The 18,574-nt window shown below is 42.5% G+C and overlaps 2 protein-coding genes across 2 annotated transcripts; one reads left to right on the forward strand and one right to left on the reverse strand.

Moving 5' to 3' along the window:
• Nucleotides 1-1,692: 1,692 nt before the first annotated feature.
• LOC310792208 (NLR family CARD domain-containing protein 3-like) lies at nucleotides 1,693-17,162 on the forward strand (the record flags this gene model as incomplete). Its single annotated transcript, XM_083653936.1, has 2 exons — nucleotides 1,693-3,052; nucleotides 17,096-17,162. Exons 1-2 carry the CDS (start codon nucleotides 1,737-1,739, stop codon nucleotides 17,160-17,162), a joined length of 1,383 nt encoding a protein of 460 aa, XP_083510062.1. The 5' UTR covers nucleotides 1,693-1,736.
• On the reverse strand, nucleotides 3,739-16,761 carry LOC310791927 (uncharacterized protein). Its single transcript, XM_083653609.1, has 8 exons — nucleotides 16,677-16,761; nucleotides 15,272-15,347; nucleotides 12,554-12,635; nucleotides 9,255-9,432; nucleotides 8,979-9,166; nucleotides 8,718-8,859; nucleotides 8,472-8,599; nucleotides 3,739-5,116 (listed from the first exon to the last, which is right to left on the reverse strand). The coding sequence occupies exons 3-8, from the start codon at nucleotides 12,608-12,610 to the stop codon at nucleotides 4,805-4,807; spliced, it is 1,005 nt and encodes a 334-aa protein (XP_083509735.1). The 5' UTR covers nucleotides 12,611-12,635; nucleotides 15,272-15,347; nucleotides 16,677-16,761; the 3' UTR covers nucleotides 3,739-4,804.
• Nucleotides 17,163-18,574: the final 1,412 nt, after the last annotated feature.

Below are 18,574 nucleotides of genomic sequence, written 5' to 3' on the forward strand. Positions count from 1 at the left end.
TCTGCACTGAAAAGTGCGCTACACCCAGCTTTTTCACAGCGTTCCGCCGTTTTTGTCGCCGGCTCCCAGCGCTTCCAGCTGAGAATAATGTAACTTTTCAGAAAGACGCTGGTGTCGGCAACTAATCATGTGGAGGGGCTATCGCAGCGGAGACGGAGGGGCTCAATTGTGGCAGCAGATTGGCTGCTGTTCACAGGCACAGCTAATGTTATGCTTCATGCATATCGATGCATACCGATGCGGTTTCCGTTTCCCCATGACTTCTTCTGTTTTTTCCTCACCTTTCTCTAATCTGGAGAGCACTGTCGCCACCTAATGGGTCCGTAAAATAGCTTATACACATTCGACATCCCCCATATTTTTACAGGAGATGCATCAGGCTTTGATCCACGTCCCACCGTCAAAAAACGCAATTGACGACTTTAGTCGTCATTGGCACTCTACGTTACTATTTGAATTGACAACGATAGTCGTCATTGGCACTCAATGAGTTAATGTCAAATCTCGATGTGTTTCAGTTTTGGGAGTTAAACTATGGAATAGCCTTTGTGATGATTTGAAATTGTGTACATCATTGTTGAGGTTTAAAAAAGCCTTAAAAAGTCAAATAATTCAGGATTATAACTTACAGTAAATTCTGTCTTTCTTTTTATTCTTTATTTTGCTGCAGATATTCTGGGTTTTTCTAATGGATTATACAGGATAGGCAAAAAATAAGCCTTGGCTTCAGCCTATTCCTTTTTTCGGTCATTGATTGTATAAATTGTATTTGTGTGAAATGGTCTGATATGTACATGTATGATGATCTTCTCTTGCTGTATATTCACACAAATTGTTAAATTTTGTTTCTGGTTCATTATAACCTATGACTGAAAATAAACCATTCATTCATTCAAGATACATGTGCTGTGGGGATGTAAGCCTGAGGGAACATAGGGCTGTGGGAACATAGGGCCTAATTTTGAGGTAAATCCTTGGGGAAACATAGGGCTTTGGGTATTGTGTTTGGATAGAGGCTAAATAATCACACCGTGTTGCCTAGTTTCATGCTCTTTACTTCACTGCCGTGAACCCACGCTTTGCAACAATCCCATACATCGGGTGCAGTAACTCTTAAAGGCACAGTAACATGTACCTAACTTAACAAGGCCAACCAGACCATAACCATAACGTTTTCAGACATAACATTTTCTCCCCCAACCCCCCTTTTAAAGAAACATAACATTCACTCCACATCCCCTGTGTCACAGACCCGGTGGTAGGGAAGCAGAAATATGAACTGTATATCTCGGTTGGTTTTGTCTTCAGCCCAGTCCAGGGTGAACTTTTGTGTTAAGACTGCCAGTAATGGTGGGTAGAGCAGAATACAGTCCATGGAGTTGGGAATAACTTATTATTATTGTGTAAAATTACTCAACTCTCATTGATTCCATCTGTTGTTTGTTCTTTCAGAAACGTGTGATGCTGTGTGTCAACGTCAACACAAATCTAAACTCATAGATGAGTTGCAATATCTGTCTGAGGGGATTGCTAAAGCAGGAGGAAATCCCACAATTCTGAAGCAGATCTTCACAATGCTTTACCTCACATTGGGAGGGAGTGGAGGGGTCAATTGTGAACATGAGATCAGACAGATTGAAGAAGCATCCTGGAAACCAGCGAGATCAGAAGCAACAATAAGATGTGAAGACATCTTTAAACCCTTACCTGGAAGAGTTAAACCAACCAGAACATTGATGACAATGGGAGTGGCTGGCATTGGGAAAACAGTCTTAACACAAAAGTTCACCCTGGACTGGGCTGAAGACAACGCCAACCGAGATATACAGTTCATATTTCTGTTCACTTTCCGAGAGCTGAATCTGCTGAAAGGGAAAAAGTTCAACTTGGTGGAACTTCTTCATCTGTTCTTTCCTGCAATCAAAGAAGCAGGAATCTGCAGTTTTGACGAGTTCCAGGTTGTGTTCATCTTTGACGGTGTGGATGAGTGTCGACCTCCTCTAGACTTCCAGAACGAGATCCTGACTGATGTCACAAAGTCGACCTCAGTGGATGTACTGCTGACAAACCTCATCAGGGGGAAACTGCTTCCCCTTGCTCGCCTCTGGATGACCACACGACCTGGAGCAGCCAATCAGATCCCTCCTGAGTGCATTGACGTGGTGACAGAGGTGAGAGGCTTCACTGAGCCACAGAAGGAAGAGTACTTCAAGAAGAGATTCAGTGATAGGAAGAAATTCACAGAGGAGCAGGCCAGCAGAATCATCTCCCACATCAAGGCTTCACGTACCCTCCAGATCATGTGCTACATCCCCATCTTCTGCTGGATCACTGCTATGGTTCTGGAGTCTGTGTGGAAAACCAGTGAGACAGGAAAGATGCCCAAGACCCTGACTGAGATGTACATCCACTTCCTGGTGCTTCAGTCCAAACGGGGGGACGTCAAGTATCATGGGAGAACTGAGAAAGAGACTAGGGAGATTATTCTCTCTCTGGCAAAATTGGCTTTTGAGCAGCTGGAAAAAGGCAAGCTGATCTTCTATGAAACCGACCTGACAGAGTGTGGCATTGATATCACAGCAGCCTCAGTGTACTCAGGAGTGTTCACACAGATCTTTAAAGAGGAGAAGTGTGGGCTGTACATGCAGGACATGGTGTACTCTTTTGTCCATCTGAGCATTCAGGAGTTTCTGGCTGCTGTCTACATGTTCCATTGTCACATAAACATGGATGAGAAGGTACTGGAGACATTCCTGGGAAAAGGTTTGGTTAGATCTGAAGACAGTGGACACTCCCTTGATGTCTTCCTGCAGACAGCCATGGACAAATCCCTGGAGAGTAAAAATGGCCACCTGGACCTCTTTGTCCGCTTCCTTCATGGCCTCTCACTAGAGTCCAGCCAGGAACTCTTACGAGGCCTGCTGGGTCAGACAGAGAGCAGACCAGACGACATCCAGAGAGCCATCAGCAACCTGAAGGAGATGGCCATCTCCAATACCTCTCCTGACAGAAGCATCAACATCTTCCACTGTTTGGTGGAGATGAATGACAAGTCAGTACATCAGCAGATCCTACAGTTCCTGAAGTCAGAGAACAGATCAGTGGATGAACCCTCTGAGATCCAGTGTTCAGCTTTGGTCTACATGCTAGAGATGTCACACTCTTAAAAATGATGGGTTAAAAACAACCCAATCTGGGTATTTTTTTACCCAACTGAAGGATCAATATTGGACCAACCCAGCGCTAGTTAATGTGACCCTTCAAAATGGGTTGCTCATTTAACCCAGCAAAATGGGTTAAAAACTCTACACAATGCTGGATCAAATTAATTACAATGCTGGGTTAATTCTACCGGATGAATCGCTTAAATATTTTACCCAACTGCTGGATCAAATGAACTACAATGCAGGGTTAATTTTACCACATTAATTGGTTAAATACTCTACCCAAATGCTGGATCAAATTAACTACAATGTCAGATTAATTCTACCACAGACATTGGTTAAATGTTCTACCCAAATGCTGGATCAAATTAACTACAATGTCAGATTAATTCTACCACAGACATTGGTTAAATGTTCTACCCAAATGCTGGATTAAATATACTACAATGCTGGATTAAATTTACAACATAAATTGGTTGAATATTCTATCCAAATGCTGGTTTATCTTAACTGCAATGCTGGGTAAAATAAAAATACATTATGCAATAAACACTTTTAAACAATGTTGGAATCTGAGAAAAATATTTATTTTAGAAACATAACTCATTTCACATTAACATTAACAGTTTCATTAACACTTAATACTTTGCCCATAGCCACTGGCAAGCAGGCGACAGAAAATAAAAAATAAAATAAAACAAGAAAGGGTTCTTTTAAAATACAAACAGTCCCTCAGCCACATTCATTATTCAGGGCTTGACATTACTTGCCCCATCGGACAAGTTAAGTCTCAAACAAACTTTACTTTGGTGGGCCGCCCAGGTATATTTACGGCCACCCAAGTATATTATGTGGGGACCCATATTATCCATTTTTATTCTGCTTTGTGAAAGATGATGACAAATGTATCAGTAGAACTGAGTGAATTGTCCATTTGATAAGTTAATTTACATTTTTAATGACAAGACCAATGCCTAAAAAAGTTAATGTCAAGCCCTGATATATAAAAGATGGCTGCCACACAAAAACCACACAAACAAGCCAACAACCACTGGCTTTGACATCAATAATGAAGACACCTTACTCTGTCATTGGGAGCACACACTGAACAATAAAACGTTTTCCCCCTTTCTAATAATGAATCCTATCCGTTTCAACTCTCAACAACATCCAGATCTCTACAAAACAGTTGCGACAGTAACAGCTAGCTAGTAGCTACATGACAAGGAGAGACTCCCCTGGTCTCTGATGAACACAAACTAAATAGAACATATTTGTGCAGAGTTTAAAGTGCCACTGTGTAAATTGTAAATTGTAAAAAAGTGCAATTAAAGGTTTAGAGATCAATATGAGAATTTATTCATGCTTCATATGTGCCAAAAAAAAAGTCAATCAGCCTGTAAATATTTTTCCAAATTATGCTGGAAGAATCCACCATTTTAGCCCTTTGCCTCAACACCTAACTTGCAGTAGACTCCCTGTTTGAGCATATGGTGTAAATATGAACTACATTTTGCATCATGAAAAATACTAAAACACGAACAATGCCCATGTAAAAGTCAAGAACAGTTTGCTTTAACCAGAGATACATAGAACTACTCTGAGCCAATGGGCAGCAGAAGAAAAAGGACTACTAGCCTCTACTTGCAAGCAAGTATTGAGGAACGGAGAAATTTGACCTGTGTAGACTCCCTTCCTCCCATTTCATAGACCACTGTCTGGAGGAATTCCCATGTGTGCGCACACTGCTTTGGGTACTCGATGTCAAAGATATAAAATACCTTGAAGCACACATCAACCGCCTGAAGCAGTGTGCTTTGCTCCAAAGCCTGTCCCTCGAGAATGACGAACGCCTGAGAGGAGCGGTGGTTGTCATTTCCCAGTGACAGGACGTAGGGGTACGGTCTCGACGACTTAGCCTGATGGAGGTACTCCACCATGTTTGTTCCAGCCTAAGAAATAAAGAAAGAAAGCAAGACAGAAAGACAAATCAAACAAAGTAAAAGATTATGTTGCAAAGCAAAGAGTAAGCAGGATAGAATACCAAGTTGGGGTGTAATAACAATATCGATACTGAATAAACAAGCACACATTCGCAATAGCTGTGACCACATATGCAATTTTCCAAAACTAGGCATCTCTATTAGAGATGCTGCGATCGAGATTTTTCAATTCCGATCCGATTTCGATATTTTAGCTCAAAACCGATCCGATTCCGATCAAATTTCGATACCCGATTCGATACCGATTTCGATCCGATACCGATACAGCACATATTTAAGTCTCTCTATGCTGTCTGATAGCTAGCAGGCAACAAACATTTTTAGGGTTAGGTATGTATGTGTGTGCTTTGGTAATATAGTATGTAAACGATTTAGTTCATCTAATTCATTTCCATGACTTTTCCATAAGTTCTTAACCTGTATTTTATGCACACCTGGGGTAAAAAAGAAGAAGAAAGAAAGGGCAAATGTTGTGAGCAAAGATGGATGATTTAAAATTCCATAGCTCTGACCTAAGCAAATCTGACATCACTATTGTGATATATTTTTTTTTAGTAAAGTGTATCACAGCGGTCTGAATTTTGCATGGTGCCAGTTCTATAGTGAGGCATGGAAAGCCTCACTATACGCCATCATATCTGTGTCGTTTCACTTTTGACTGAAAAATGATGCCTGTAGTCTAGATTAAAGAAAATACATGTATGTGATGTTGACAATTATGAGGCTATGTGCGCATTCGTTTTCCTTATAGATCGAGTGCTCCGCAGCTAGCTACGTTAGCTTGCATGTAACGTTAACGTTAGTTGATTTTGGAGACACAAACCCTGGACGTTTCATTTTGAGTAGGCTAATGCATGAGGTTCTCTATGGTTTACGCCAGCTCTGGGAGTATGAAATGCTTTAAATGCGGGGGTTTTGGTCACAACAAGCTTGTGGAGCGCTGCCCTGCAACTAGATAACCAGCTAGCTAACGTTAGCCCCGTTAGCCATCATCACAACAGCTAACATTAACGCCAAAACAAATCCGCTGCCTCATCCCCACGTTTGGTTTAGCGTAACGCCAGCTCAGACTTTCCCCTAATCTCAGAAACCTTGCGGGACATGTATTGCAAATTGCAATAGTGGTTGTTTTGTTATAATTTGAAACTGTCAGACAGCCACACTGGGGGCGGCCATGTTTGCCAGTCTATGGTGCGGACGCGTGATTTCGAATCGCACATAGGTTAAGGACGGGTGTGTCTGACGTTTTGGCCCTGGCCATCCTAGGCTCAACGCGGCCTCTGTGTGCTGCTGCTGCTGCTGCTGCTGCATGCTGGATAGAAATCCTGGAGCGGAGTCATGGAATGGAGTGCTTATATCGGAGCCTTGGATCGGTCATTTTCGCTGGAATCCGATCCGATCCGATCCATGTTTTTTGGCTGATATCGCGCCGATATCCGATCACATGATCGGATCGCAGCATCTCTAATCTCTATCAGTGTGTGTGGCACAATGCCTCCGACATCACTGATGTCACAATTTATGACATCACTGATGACATCAGTGGTTTGACATCACTAATGATGTCATCAGTGGGACTGATGTCATTGGTGGTTTATGACATCACTGATGATGTCATTAGTGGGACAGACAGAAGAGCCCCAGCTCCCATTTATATACTGATGATGATAGATAGATGCAGGATGGCAGGTGCAGGCCACCCTGCATTTTGAAACCCCCATCCCCCACCCCCCTTTTAGCCAATTGGCATGAACACAACACACCTTCACACACTTTACCTCCATGACACATTTCAGCCCTGTGCCCCTGCCATCCTATCCTGCTTTTCGAAAATTGCCCACCCCCCATGTGCCCTTCACACACACTTGACCTCCATGCCAAATTCCAGCCTCTAGGGTGAAAACTGTACCCGCTAAAGGGTGGTGAACTTTTTGTGGACCGAGCAACTGACTGACTTCTAGAGCTGCTGGTCACAGCTAAAAAGGAAGCAGCCAAGTAAAATCCTGTTAAAGAATTGTCTGTTAAAATCAGGCAACATTTTGCTTTCCCTATTTCATAAGGCTAAAATGTGCATGCTGCTGACAAAAACAACAATACTGTGCCATTCAGCACTATAAACAGACTTAAATGGCCAACATATTTGGAACACCAGTATAAAAGAGCAGTCACATGTTTAAAAAACATACAGCCCCTGTTCTGAATCTGATTACACTGTTTTGTGACTGTCAATTCATGCACAGCTTTTACATTATAGCTCGAAGGAGCAAGGTGTAATACACACAGTGCAATGTGACCAGATCTGCCTCACCACATCTGGAAGTGTCTGGCTCGACATGATCGCACAATTTGAACAGCCAACTCATATTTGTGAGGAAGCATCGCCATCTCCCCACAATTTGGAAAATGTCAATAGATCAATTATTTTTTACATCGGGTGTCATTGGTCCTACTTAAAGGGATAGTTTGGATTTCTTAACATGTTGTTGTATGAGGTACAAGTTTGTAGAAATGGAGAGCTATCTGCTGAGTGAACAGGGTCATGGCAAAAACCTTTTTTTTTATTATTAATAATAATAATGATAATAACAAAACAAAAAAATGCTTCCATACTGCTCACCTCCAAGTCTCTGCAAGCCCTGAGATGCCAAGTTGACTTGAAAATACATCATTTTACACCTTGTTTTGAGCTCTGTAACCCAGGTGCTCAAGTGATAAGGAGAGCAGCTACTATAGCCCTCTACAATGCCAATTTCAGCTAAAACTGCGTGTAAATGATGTCTTTTCAAGTCAACTTGGCATCTCAGGGCTTTGGAGACTTGGATTACGCTAACTGAGCAGTATGGAAGCATTTTGTTTGTTTTGTTTTGTTTGACCTCTTTGCTCATGACCCTGTTCACACTCAGCAGACAGCTCTTACTTGCCTGACGTGGCCTGTCTTCCAACTGGGACCGCACAGGCTGCATTAGTACACTGACTGTATGCAAGTACCTCATACAACCCAACATCAAAAAATCAGAACTATCCATTTAAAAAGGCAAGATGACTAAGATCTGAGATAAAACAAACATGTAAATGCAAAGAAAATTATTAAATATCACCTGATTGACTTTTGGACTATTCATCTCACCAGGTGTGAATTTCACAATGCCCGTTTTTATTATGGTTAATATTATGGATCAAATTTTGTGATTACCAGTTCATGTTCAGAAATACATCTATTTACTGAATTATTCTGGAGCCCGGGAATGACATGCACATTCTTAAAATGAATAACATTTCCCTTTAAATATGCAGAAGGACTTACAGGCTTATGGTCAATGAAGGCCAACTTGGAGTCCTCAATGGTGTGCCGGTACACTTTTCGGCCAACTCTGTAAACAGTTGGTGGAAGCATTGTGGGTAGCTGTCTCAGGGCAAGTTCCCCCTTGGCATCTGTAGGAAAACAATTGTATATGTTGGCATATCTGTGATTTGGTCATTTAGTAGCCAAATATAATAAAACCTATGCTAATATTGACATTTGCAAACTCTGCTGGACAACAACAATTACCCAGTGTTAATCCGTCTAAAGGAAATGTGAGTTTCCCTTCCCGTCTCGCCAGGTGCAGGATCTTCTGTGCATATACAGGCAGCCATGTTTCAAAAAGTTTTGGTGCAGCCTCTCCATGCAAAGCCAGAAAGTCCTGTGCAATCTAAAGAATGGAAAACAAGTTTTAAAACACAAATTCCATATGGCAGTTGCCATACTAACAAAAGATGTTATAAATAATGCATGCTCATTATATGTAAAATTATATTCCAATAAACATACCATGCCCGGAGTGGTTAGATGTGGGAACTGTTCGAGGATCTCGTGTATATTAGAGTTGTTTCCCCTTATCCACTTGGCCCTGTACACGACTGTATCCTGCATGTACGTCTCCACCTGGGTGCGGGGCTGAGAATTGAGTCTCAGCCATTCTTTTAGCTGTTCGGCTCGCTCTTCGGATATGGTAGATTCTATAAAAAGTACACATAAGAATATTGGCAATAACTACATTATATTGATATTTTGCTTCACCAACTTATTTTTCAGTTCAACCATTACCTGGTATGTATGCCCTTTCACGAGCGTCTCCTTGGCGCTGCGGTGGTCTCTGTGGCGTGCTCTGCGGCGTGCTCTGTGACCTGCTCACGGATCTCAGCCTCTTTCTAGTGTTCCGAAGCCTCTCTTCAAGGAATCCAGTGGCTGGACGGTGGTTCCGGCCTTGGGTGTACCATATTTCCTGGCAAGAAATGAAAATCTTTGGTGAATAGAGATGAGGCACATTCTGATTTCGACAGCGTGGCCACAGGGTGTGGCTAAGCCATCTAGAACAGGGTTTGTCTGTACGTCTATCTGTCTGTCCCCAGAAAAGTAGACCAATTACAGCTCCCACTGCTTGGTGCATGACAACAGCATCAAACAGCATGGAAGTCAAAGGAGGCACTCACAATTTTCAGTCCACCAGAAATGTTAATATCTGCACAAATATGAAAGAATGACAAAAAGTCAACTCGGACACTCATGGACGCCGCGGCTCATTTCCCGGCTGGCGGTCGGCTCTCACTCCCCAGCTGGGATGCGGTTGTCGAGAAGGTTTGCTACTCTGGGGCTGGGACTTGTGTGTCTGTAACTGACAGTTTCACATTTGTCCAGTAAAATAAATTCTTTATGACAATTTACACACGTTAATCCCACGTGCCCGACGTACAGCCAATCACAATGCGTGCGCGATCTGATCTGGTAGGCGAGCAGATCTTACACCCACACCGGATGCGACCTGTAGTAGAATCGTTGATTTTAAGAAGTGACCAATGAAATGCATCGTGATTCACTGAAATATACGTGGGGAAGGCGAAATATATTGTGGGTTTCATAGGATTTTCTTTTAGCCTGGACAGTGTAGTTTTCAAAGTTGAACTTCAGACATGGCTGACGAGGCTAGTGAAGCAAGTGCCATTCGTCCCGAGCACGACAGCTATTTAGACTGAGGATGAAAATAATGACTTCAATTCAGATTTATTTATCTCGTGTTTCAATCTGCTAAGCCTCAAGGTTTTAGTGAATGTTGGCAGTTCTGCCACGTTTCAGACAGTAAAATAGCTGACGAGCTGAATGGAGTATGAGTTACTTGAGGACGAAGACATCAATGGAAAAGACTATTCAGACCCAGATGATGTGACTGTTGGCATGCTAGCAAAGGCTCTGAGTGACAGTTCAAGATGACTGCAAAACGGGGATCGCTAAACATTACTGGGGCTGCAGTAATTGTCAACGTTCACTAAAACCTACATTTCTCAGCCTCTATAGTAGCTAGAAACATGAAATAAAAAGCATTTGAGAGCTCTGGCAAATATAATCATTTCTAATGAAAAGGCCCATGTCAGAATCTCATTTCAGGTATTCAAAGATTTTTGTTTTACATGAGTGATTGTAATGTGTAGATGAAACACCAGGTTATGTTGAAAATCAAGCACTTTTCAAGGAGGATATTCAAATTCAAGCATATTCCTAACCTTGAAAACATGACTGTTAAAATCAAGCATTTTCCAAACTTTCAAGACTTTGTACGAACGCTGAAACAAAGGTTTTAGGGAACGCCGACCGTTCCGTCAAATTGTTCACAAACCTCAGGGATAGAGGGGGTGGTTTCAAACATGCATTAGGTTTAGAATGCCGTTCCAGAGCGCGCGCTTGGGTATCAATAGGTTAAAGGAGGACTTACCCCCTAGATATGTATTAGAACAGTGATTTGAAAATACCTATTGAAAAAACCAAGAAATGACATATACTCTTGTCTATACTAGACTCTTTGGCTGTGTTAAGTCAAGATTTTTTTTCGGAAATCGACGCCATTACAGTTTGCCTACTGCCTAAAAAATAATTTATTTGAGAGGGGCGATATCTTTATAAATATCATCAACTAGCCAACGCTGGTGGCCTGTATGGAAACAGAAAATCCTGAAATGGTTGATAGTTATATCAATTTGGCCATTCAGTGGCGAACTAGAAATTTAATTATTTTTGTCCCATTTTGTCCCATGTGTGTGTGCGTGGCTTGCATGTGGCTTGTCTAAACTTACGTTAAGAGCCTCGCTGCTCGCAGCACACAGCACACAGTGAGGACAAACCTCTCGCTCTGGGGTAACACAATGCGAGATTTCTCCACGTAGACAGAAATAGCTGGTGTGCGATTTAGAGAATACAGTCTGAGATTGGGTACAGGATTGAGGGAATCCCGCATCTGTTTGCGAAGGTGCGACTGGACAGGACGCTTTTCACAGACGGGCACAGTAGTCGGAGCGAGGCGAGTGTCTCTCAGAGGGCACAGCTGCAGTGCAGATCTCTCCTCCTCCGCGCATTCAGTCTGTCCAAAATCATTACCGATATAATCTCAGTAGGAGGGATGCAGGGAAATGATAGTAGCCGATGTGTTTAGAGAAGCTTTGTCACGTTGTCACGTCGTAGTATAGCGTTATATTTTACATGTGCGCTAAACTGCGACCATATTTGTTTGCGGAAATATCAGACTGCTCTCTCTCTGCTCTCAGAGCACAGAGAGCTCTGCTCTGCTGCGCGCGCCCGCGGAGCTTGGAGCTAGTGCATGAGGTTTACAGTACGACTCTCTCCCGCATGCCTGGGCTGGAGACAGCTGCTTCCAACTCGGACTGATAATATATACATCATCATTCGAGCTTATTCAGGTAAGATATCAATAAAGTAATGACACATTCAGCGGGAAACTAACTATAATTAAGACATGTGCCAACTTTGACGACGTTTGGTTCAGTATTTTAAGAGCAAACAGATTTTTTTTTTACTTCAGTTAGAGCCCTCTGGAGCCTGATACTAAGTAAGGTTTTTCCATCTTGCCTAGTTGTATAGGCTTTGGAGATGCACCAGATGCACGCGCTAAACCCACCGTGACGTCAGGTTGTACCAAATATCCCATTCATTTGAGGGCACAAAAAAAAGCAGTTTTCCACCTTTAGAGGGCGCTTATGCCAGATATGCTGCTGAAAAATGATACAAATGGTAAAATGGCAACAGTTTGGTGTCAAATGTGGAAATTCTGACCAGAATTCTTCACACATCACCCCCAAAGTCATATATATTGGTTAAAAGCTGAAAAAAAGTGTTTTGGAGGTAAGTTCTCCTTTAAGCTCCTCGACACCATGGAACAACAAGCCTCTTTTTGTCTTTTCCATTTTCTACTTTACACAAAATATCTGATAAGCCCCAGCACTTTAAAATGACTATAAAGGTCACTAATAATTGCATTTATCAAACACATTCACGTGTTCTTCAAAAAACAAATGTTTTTCTATTTAACATCATTATGAGGTTTATCAAAAACTACTCACGCCACTGCCTGATGAGTCTTTCAAGCAGGGAAATCCTTGAATCAAAGCTGAAGCCATGGCCTTTTTGGTCTCAGAGGTAGGACTGTAAACATAGAAAAACACAATGACATACATCTAGGGCTGTCCCTGACTCGGCGGTTAGTCGAAGTCATCGACTACGTAAATACGGCGATTTGCATAACGTGCGTAGGTATTAAGTGAAGAAAAGATCATTAATACACTAGATAGCTCAGTTCCAATATCAGATTTCAAAATAAAAGTTTTTAATGGCTTCTGTGTGCATTGTTGTTGCTAGCGGAAGCCAGCCGGCTAACGTTAGGTAGAGAAGATGGCTGCGCTCGAACAGCGGCCCACGCTGGCACGATGCTCCTAAAAGCAATATGCTTATTGTTTTAAATGATTTGGCATCTTCTATTATTGTCAACACCAGTATTGTTGTATTGTAATAATATGCCATAAAGGTTTATTGAGATCCTAAAAAACAAACAAAAAAACTACTTTTTTTTCTGTAGAATGGTAGCGGAAACACTGCATCAATGATGATTTCATCGGTCTGAGGCTCACGAGAGAGACTGAGGCAACAACCATTTTTAACAAATTTTTCCTCCTAATTTGGATTATTTATCTATTATACATAATATGTACAACAGTGATGTTCCCTTAGATTGGGTTGTTGTATACAGAATAGACACATAATTTGGATCATTAAATTGAATGTGGCAAATGTATGTTTCTCCATATTTTGTGTAAAGCCATACATGGAATGCATGATAGGTAGAACAGAGTTTATGGTTCATTTGGACCAAAAATAAAAAATAAATAAAATTTAGCATTTTTATTTTTGACCAGAGTGAAATGTTATATGGTCTCTGATTCTAAATATAGCTGAATCACTTGGTTTGACCAAGTAAAACAATCCTTACAAGCATTTTACGAACTGTCGATGGGAAAATGAATGGCAGATGAAATCCCTTGGTTCGTATGCCTGGAGAGGGAGTGACTTTGGCTCCACTCCGTTCACTTATGAAACAGAGAACGTGAAGTGCAGTGGGCTGCACTCTTTACAGTGAGTGTGATATGGCATACTTTCAGCGCAATGCACAGAGTTGGAGGCAGTCAAGCAGAAGACAGATTTGTTTTTATGCCATTTGATGTGCAATCTGGGAAGCCAGAAAAATAGACTGGGTTCCCAGATTGTTTGATGTGTAATGAGTGAACAGTGCCTGGCTGATATTAGCTGTCTTTAACCTGGTCACACACGCAGCCCTGCTCCCCAGTGCTTCACAGACTGCTGTTTTGTCAGTCTGACGACCGCTGCCAATGCAGCGAGGTGTTTTTGAAGCAGATGCGACGAGAAGCTGTGATGTGTATTTCCTGGCTGCCGGACAGCGGACTTTATGAGCCTCCCACACAATGAATCACGATGCATTTGGTAATCGATCACGTGTCTTGAAAACGACATCTGACCCGTCCTACTCTGCCTCTGATTGGCCCTTATAGCGCTCAATCATCACTCGGGTAGTTTGAGAGAGAGAGAGACCGACCAATGTGGAGTTTGGAGGGGGAACTACGTCAACATCTGTTGTGGCGGTGCGCCATAAATGTATTATGAATGGGAAACACTGATGTGATGTCATCAGTGATGATGTCATAAGTACGGCAACCATTTTAGGGCATCCTCGCCCGTCAGAGTATTCATAGCTTTCAAGGGGCGTTACGTGCTGCTGGGAACGCCCACCTGGCGGTCAAAAAACAAACTTGTTCATTCGCTGCCAGCCGCGTCGACTAGTTTCTCATGCTGTTTGTTCAGCCGTTTGTACACACGTCTTTGCGGCCAACATTTCCTCAAAGGTAAGCTCAAGTAACGTTACAATAATGATTAAAATACCCCGTTAACGTTACTTGAGCTTACCTTTGATGAAATGTTGGCCGCAAAGACGTGTGTACAAACGGCTGAACAAACACAGCGTGAGAAACTAGTCGACTTGGCTGGCAGTGGAATGAACAAGTTTTTTTTTGACCGCCAGGTGGGCGTTCCCGGCAGCACGTAACGCCCCTTGAAAGCTATGAATAGGCTATCGTTCCTCAGTCTAAGCGTTGACAACTGACAACGCTTAGACTGAGGAACGATAGCCTATACTCTGATGGACGAGGATGCCCTAAAATGGTTGCCGTACATAAGGGCGCACACACACACACAAGGAGGCATTGTGACAAGACTGATTAGTGATGTCACACACACACACAAGGAGGCATTGTGACAAGACTGATCAGTGATGTCATAGGGGGGCACACACACTGATGATTAGGGCTGCAACAACTAATTATTGATAAAATTATTTTTCATGGGCTAATTGTTTAGACAGCTCTTGTCCATTAAAGCAGCACTTTTGTGCACTAATAGTCAATTTGGGACATTTGTTTTTTTTATAAAATCAGCGCATTTATTTTGATCCGATTAAATCGATTAACCGAAGAAATAATAGACAGATTATCAAAATAATCGTTAGTTGCAGCCTTACTGATGATGTAATCAGTGATATAATGAGGCACACAAACACATACACATGGAGGCATTGTGACATCACTGATGCAATAACATTTAGTGAGAGCAACACACACACAGGTGTGCCAATAGGGCAGGCGAGGCCGAGCTTGGGCTAAAGAAATAACAATTTTCCATAAGAATATTTATAAAAAATAAAATAGAAACCTTACCTTTAAAACTATCTATCAGGTGTTGGAGTTGCCCCTCCGCCAATGTGCCCCTGACAAAAACGTCCATTGGCCCAACCTGAAACAAACAAAGGGAGCTACAGTACACCAATAAAATAGCTATTTGAATGCCTGTTATGATGCTGATACGAGGGATTTTTAAGCTGATACCTATAACAGACAAATATCTTGTTTTTTGGAGCCACCGACCAAAACAAAACCTGGACGCTTTATTTTGGGTAAAGCATGGGTTTTATATGGATAAAGTACTTTGAATGCGGTGATGTTTGGTCACAACAAGCTTGACTGGCTGAGCTAACGTTTTCCAGCAACAGCTAAACAGTCCGCCATGTACTGTGTGCACCAACATAATAAACACCGGCCCGCAAACCGTTTTCCCATATTATAAATTACAAAGTGTATGCCCTGCCACCCAGGCTAACTAACGTTAGCTTACAGCTATGCCAAACAAATATTGGCTAGCCATAAGCAGACAGTAGGCATTGACATAGCCAGCCTAACTAGCGTTAGCTAACAGAGAAACAATGGCATGTTAGGCTACTACTGGTACGCTAGTTATATTAGCCGTTCCCTCGCAAAACAGCCAACACGTCTAACGTTAGTTGCATATGATATAAGAGACTTTAATTTGTCTTTAAAACTAACGTTAAGCCCGCACGAGCCTTTAGCTGAAATGTAAATAGCTAGCTACGTTAACCAAACAAAACGAGGGAAAATAAATAACGCTAACACTAGTTATCTTAGCCGTTCCCTCGCAAAACAGCCAACACGTCTAACGTTAGTTGCATATGATATAAGATACTTTAATTTGTCTTTAAATCTAACGTTAAGCCCGCACGAGCCTTTAGCTGAAATGTAAATAGCTAGCTACGTTAACCAAACAAAACGAGGGAAAATAAATAACGCTAACACTAGTTATCTTAGCCGTTCCCTCGCAAAACAGCCAACACGTCTAACGTTAGTTGCATATGATATAAGATACTTTAATTTGTCTTTAAATCTAACGTTAAGCCCGCACGAGCCTTTAGCTGAAATGTAAATAGCTAGCTACCTTAACCAAACAAAACGAGGGAAAATAAATAACGCTTACACTAGTTATCTCAGCCGTTCCCTCGCAAAACAGCCAATACGTCTAACGTTAGTTGCATATGCTATAAGAAACTTTAATTTGTCTTTAAATCTAACGTTAAGCCCGCACGAGCCTTTAGCTGAAATGTAAATAGATGGCTAGCTACGTTAACCAAACCAGCTAACGCTAACTAGCCTTGATAAAAAGGGGGGGGAAAACAGGCTACATGATATTAGGTAATATTAGCTAACGTTACACAGACAATGATAGTTCGCCCGTATGGGAATTAGCAATGTAGGTCTAAAAGTGTACACAAACCTTTTATTTGATATTATCCTGCTTCCTCGAGGATCACGAAGACACGCAGCCAAGTCAGCCAGTCTGGACTCTGGGTGAGCAGCAAGTTCTCTCTCTGTGTGCCCTGGGCAGTGTTGCCAGATGCAGCGTTTGGTTTCCAGCCCACAGAGCCTCATACACTGTTCAAAAACAGCCAAAACTCACGCCCAAACTGGCAACGCTAGGTAGTGGGTAAACCACACTGAAATAATCAACACAGTGGGTAGATGAGGGAGGGGAGGTCTTGTCTGTGACGTCAAAATCGTCATGAGGGCTGTCCAATATTTTGATTCAGCGCATGGGTTGCACAAATATGACAAATTCCATGTATAATAACTCATAAAGGGTCAAAAATTGCATAACCACATAGTTGGGTATAATAATAACTAATTTGTTCTTAGAGTGCAGAGGAAGTTCTGGATGTGTTGGACCTGGAGGCCTACAACATATCACAGAGGCGACGACTGAGACTGATCCCAGCTGTGAGGAACTGCAGGAAGGCTCGGTTAGTCCTGATGTGATTGTGAATACCAACAGTGTCGATTTTTTTCCAAAGGGCCATACTGTCTTATACATAAAGTAACCGAAGAGGACAGTGAACATTATACATGCCAACACTACTGATTTTCGCAAGAGTCCCCCTATTTGTAACCCTCTCTCCCACTGTGACTCTCGTAAACTCTCGTAACGGGACAAGCCCCGTCTTTTATTGTCACACGAATGCATGCGGCGACAACACACTCATGCTGACGGTGGCCGGTGAAAAGTGTCCTCTGCATTTAACCCATCCAGGCATGTCCTTTCCTCCGGGGGCAGGCCAGGAGCAGTGGTCGCTTTCTCGTACAGCGCCCGGGGACCAACTTCGGATGTTGTCGTCACTTGTCGGATGACGATGACGATCTGATCTTCTGCATGTTTTTAGTGGGGGGGTTATATACGGAGAAACCCCCTGTGGGAGCACGGGGAGAACATGCAAACTCCACACAGAGAGAAAGGCCCTTACGGCGAGATACCCCACCTGGGCAGTAGGCACTGAGGATATGGGGGGGAACACAACCACAGCGCCCACAGTGTCCCAGGCGAGAATCGAACTCAGGACCTTCTGACTGTGAGGCGACAGCTCTACCACTGAGCCACCGTGCCCCCCGATTGGGCATTTCTCTTGTTAATTCCCCAATATTATATACATAGTGATACAAATCCAATGGCTGTAGCAGATGGGATTTACTAACACAATTCTGCCTTTTATTGAGTTTTTGGGTGTTGTTTAGTTTTTCTTTGAGAACGTTGGGGGCCGGATTGAGATGGTCCAGGGGCTGGCCCCTGGGGCCGAATTTTGCCCATGTATGGTGTAGACTGAAACTTATACTAGGGTTGTCACGATACTAGAATTCCTAACTTCGACACTGATACCAAGGAAAATATCGATACTCTATACCAGAGGTTTTCAAAGTAGGAGGGGGCCTCCCCAGGGTTAGGGTGGGTTAGGGTTAGGGTTAGTAGTTCCAAGCAGTTTCAGGGGAGGTTCAGTGAACGGAAATAAAAATATATTACATTAGTTGTTATTTGTTATCAAAAGGAGATCACATAATAGCCTAAATGTTTGTGATTTGGTTAAAGACCACTTTGCCAGAGTCAGAACTAATAAATGCCGTCAGACAGACATGTTCAGTATTTATGTATTTGGTGTAGTAGTCAAACAGCAATATCAGGCCTTTGGCTTAACTGTTGAGTGTCTATGGGATCAAATAACATAATCATGATCCAATACAGGCATCCAGGAATTGAGCCCCTGCTCTAGTCATCAGCCTATTGCCACTTTCACACACAGATCCCGCAATATTGCCGTTCAGAAGGCCTGCAACCCCGGCAGTGTTGCC

Source organism: Poromitra crassiceps, assembly GCF_964638095.1.
Source record: "Poromitra crassiceps genome assembly, chromosome: 17".
Classification (NCBI taxonomy): domain Eukaryota; kingdom Metazoa; phylum Chordata; class Actinopteri; order Beryciformes; family Melamphaidae; genus Poromitra; species Poromitra crassiceps.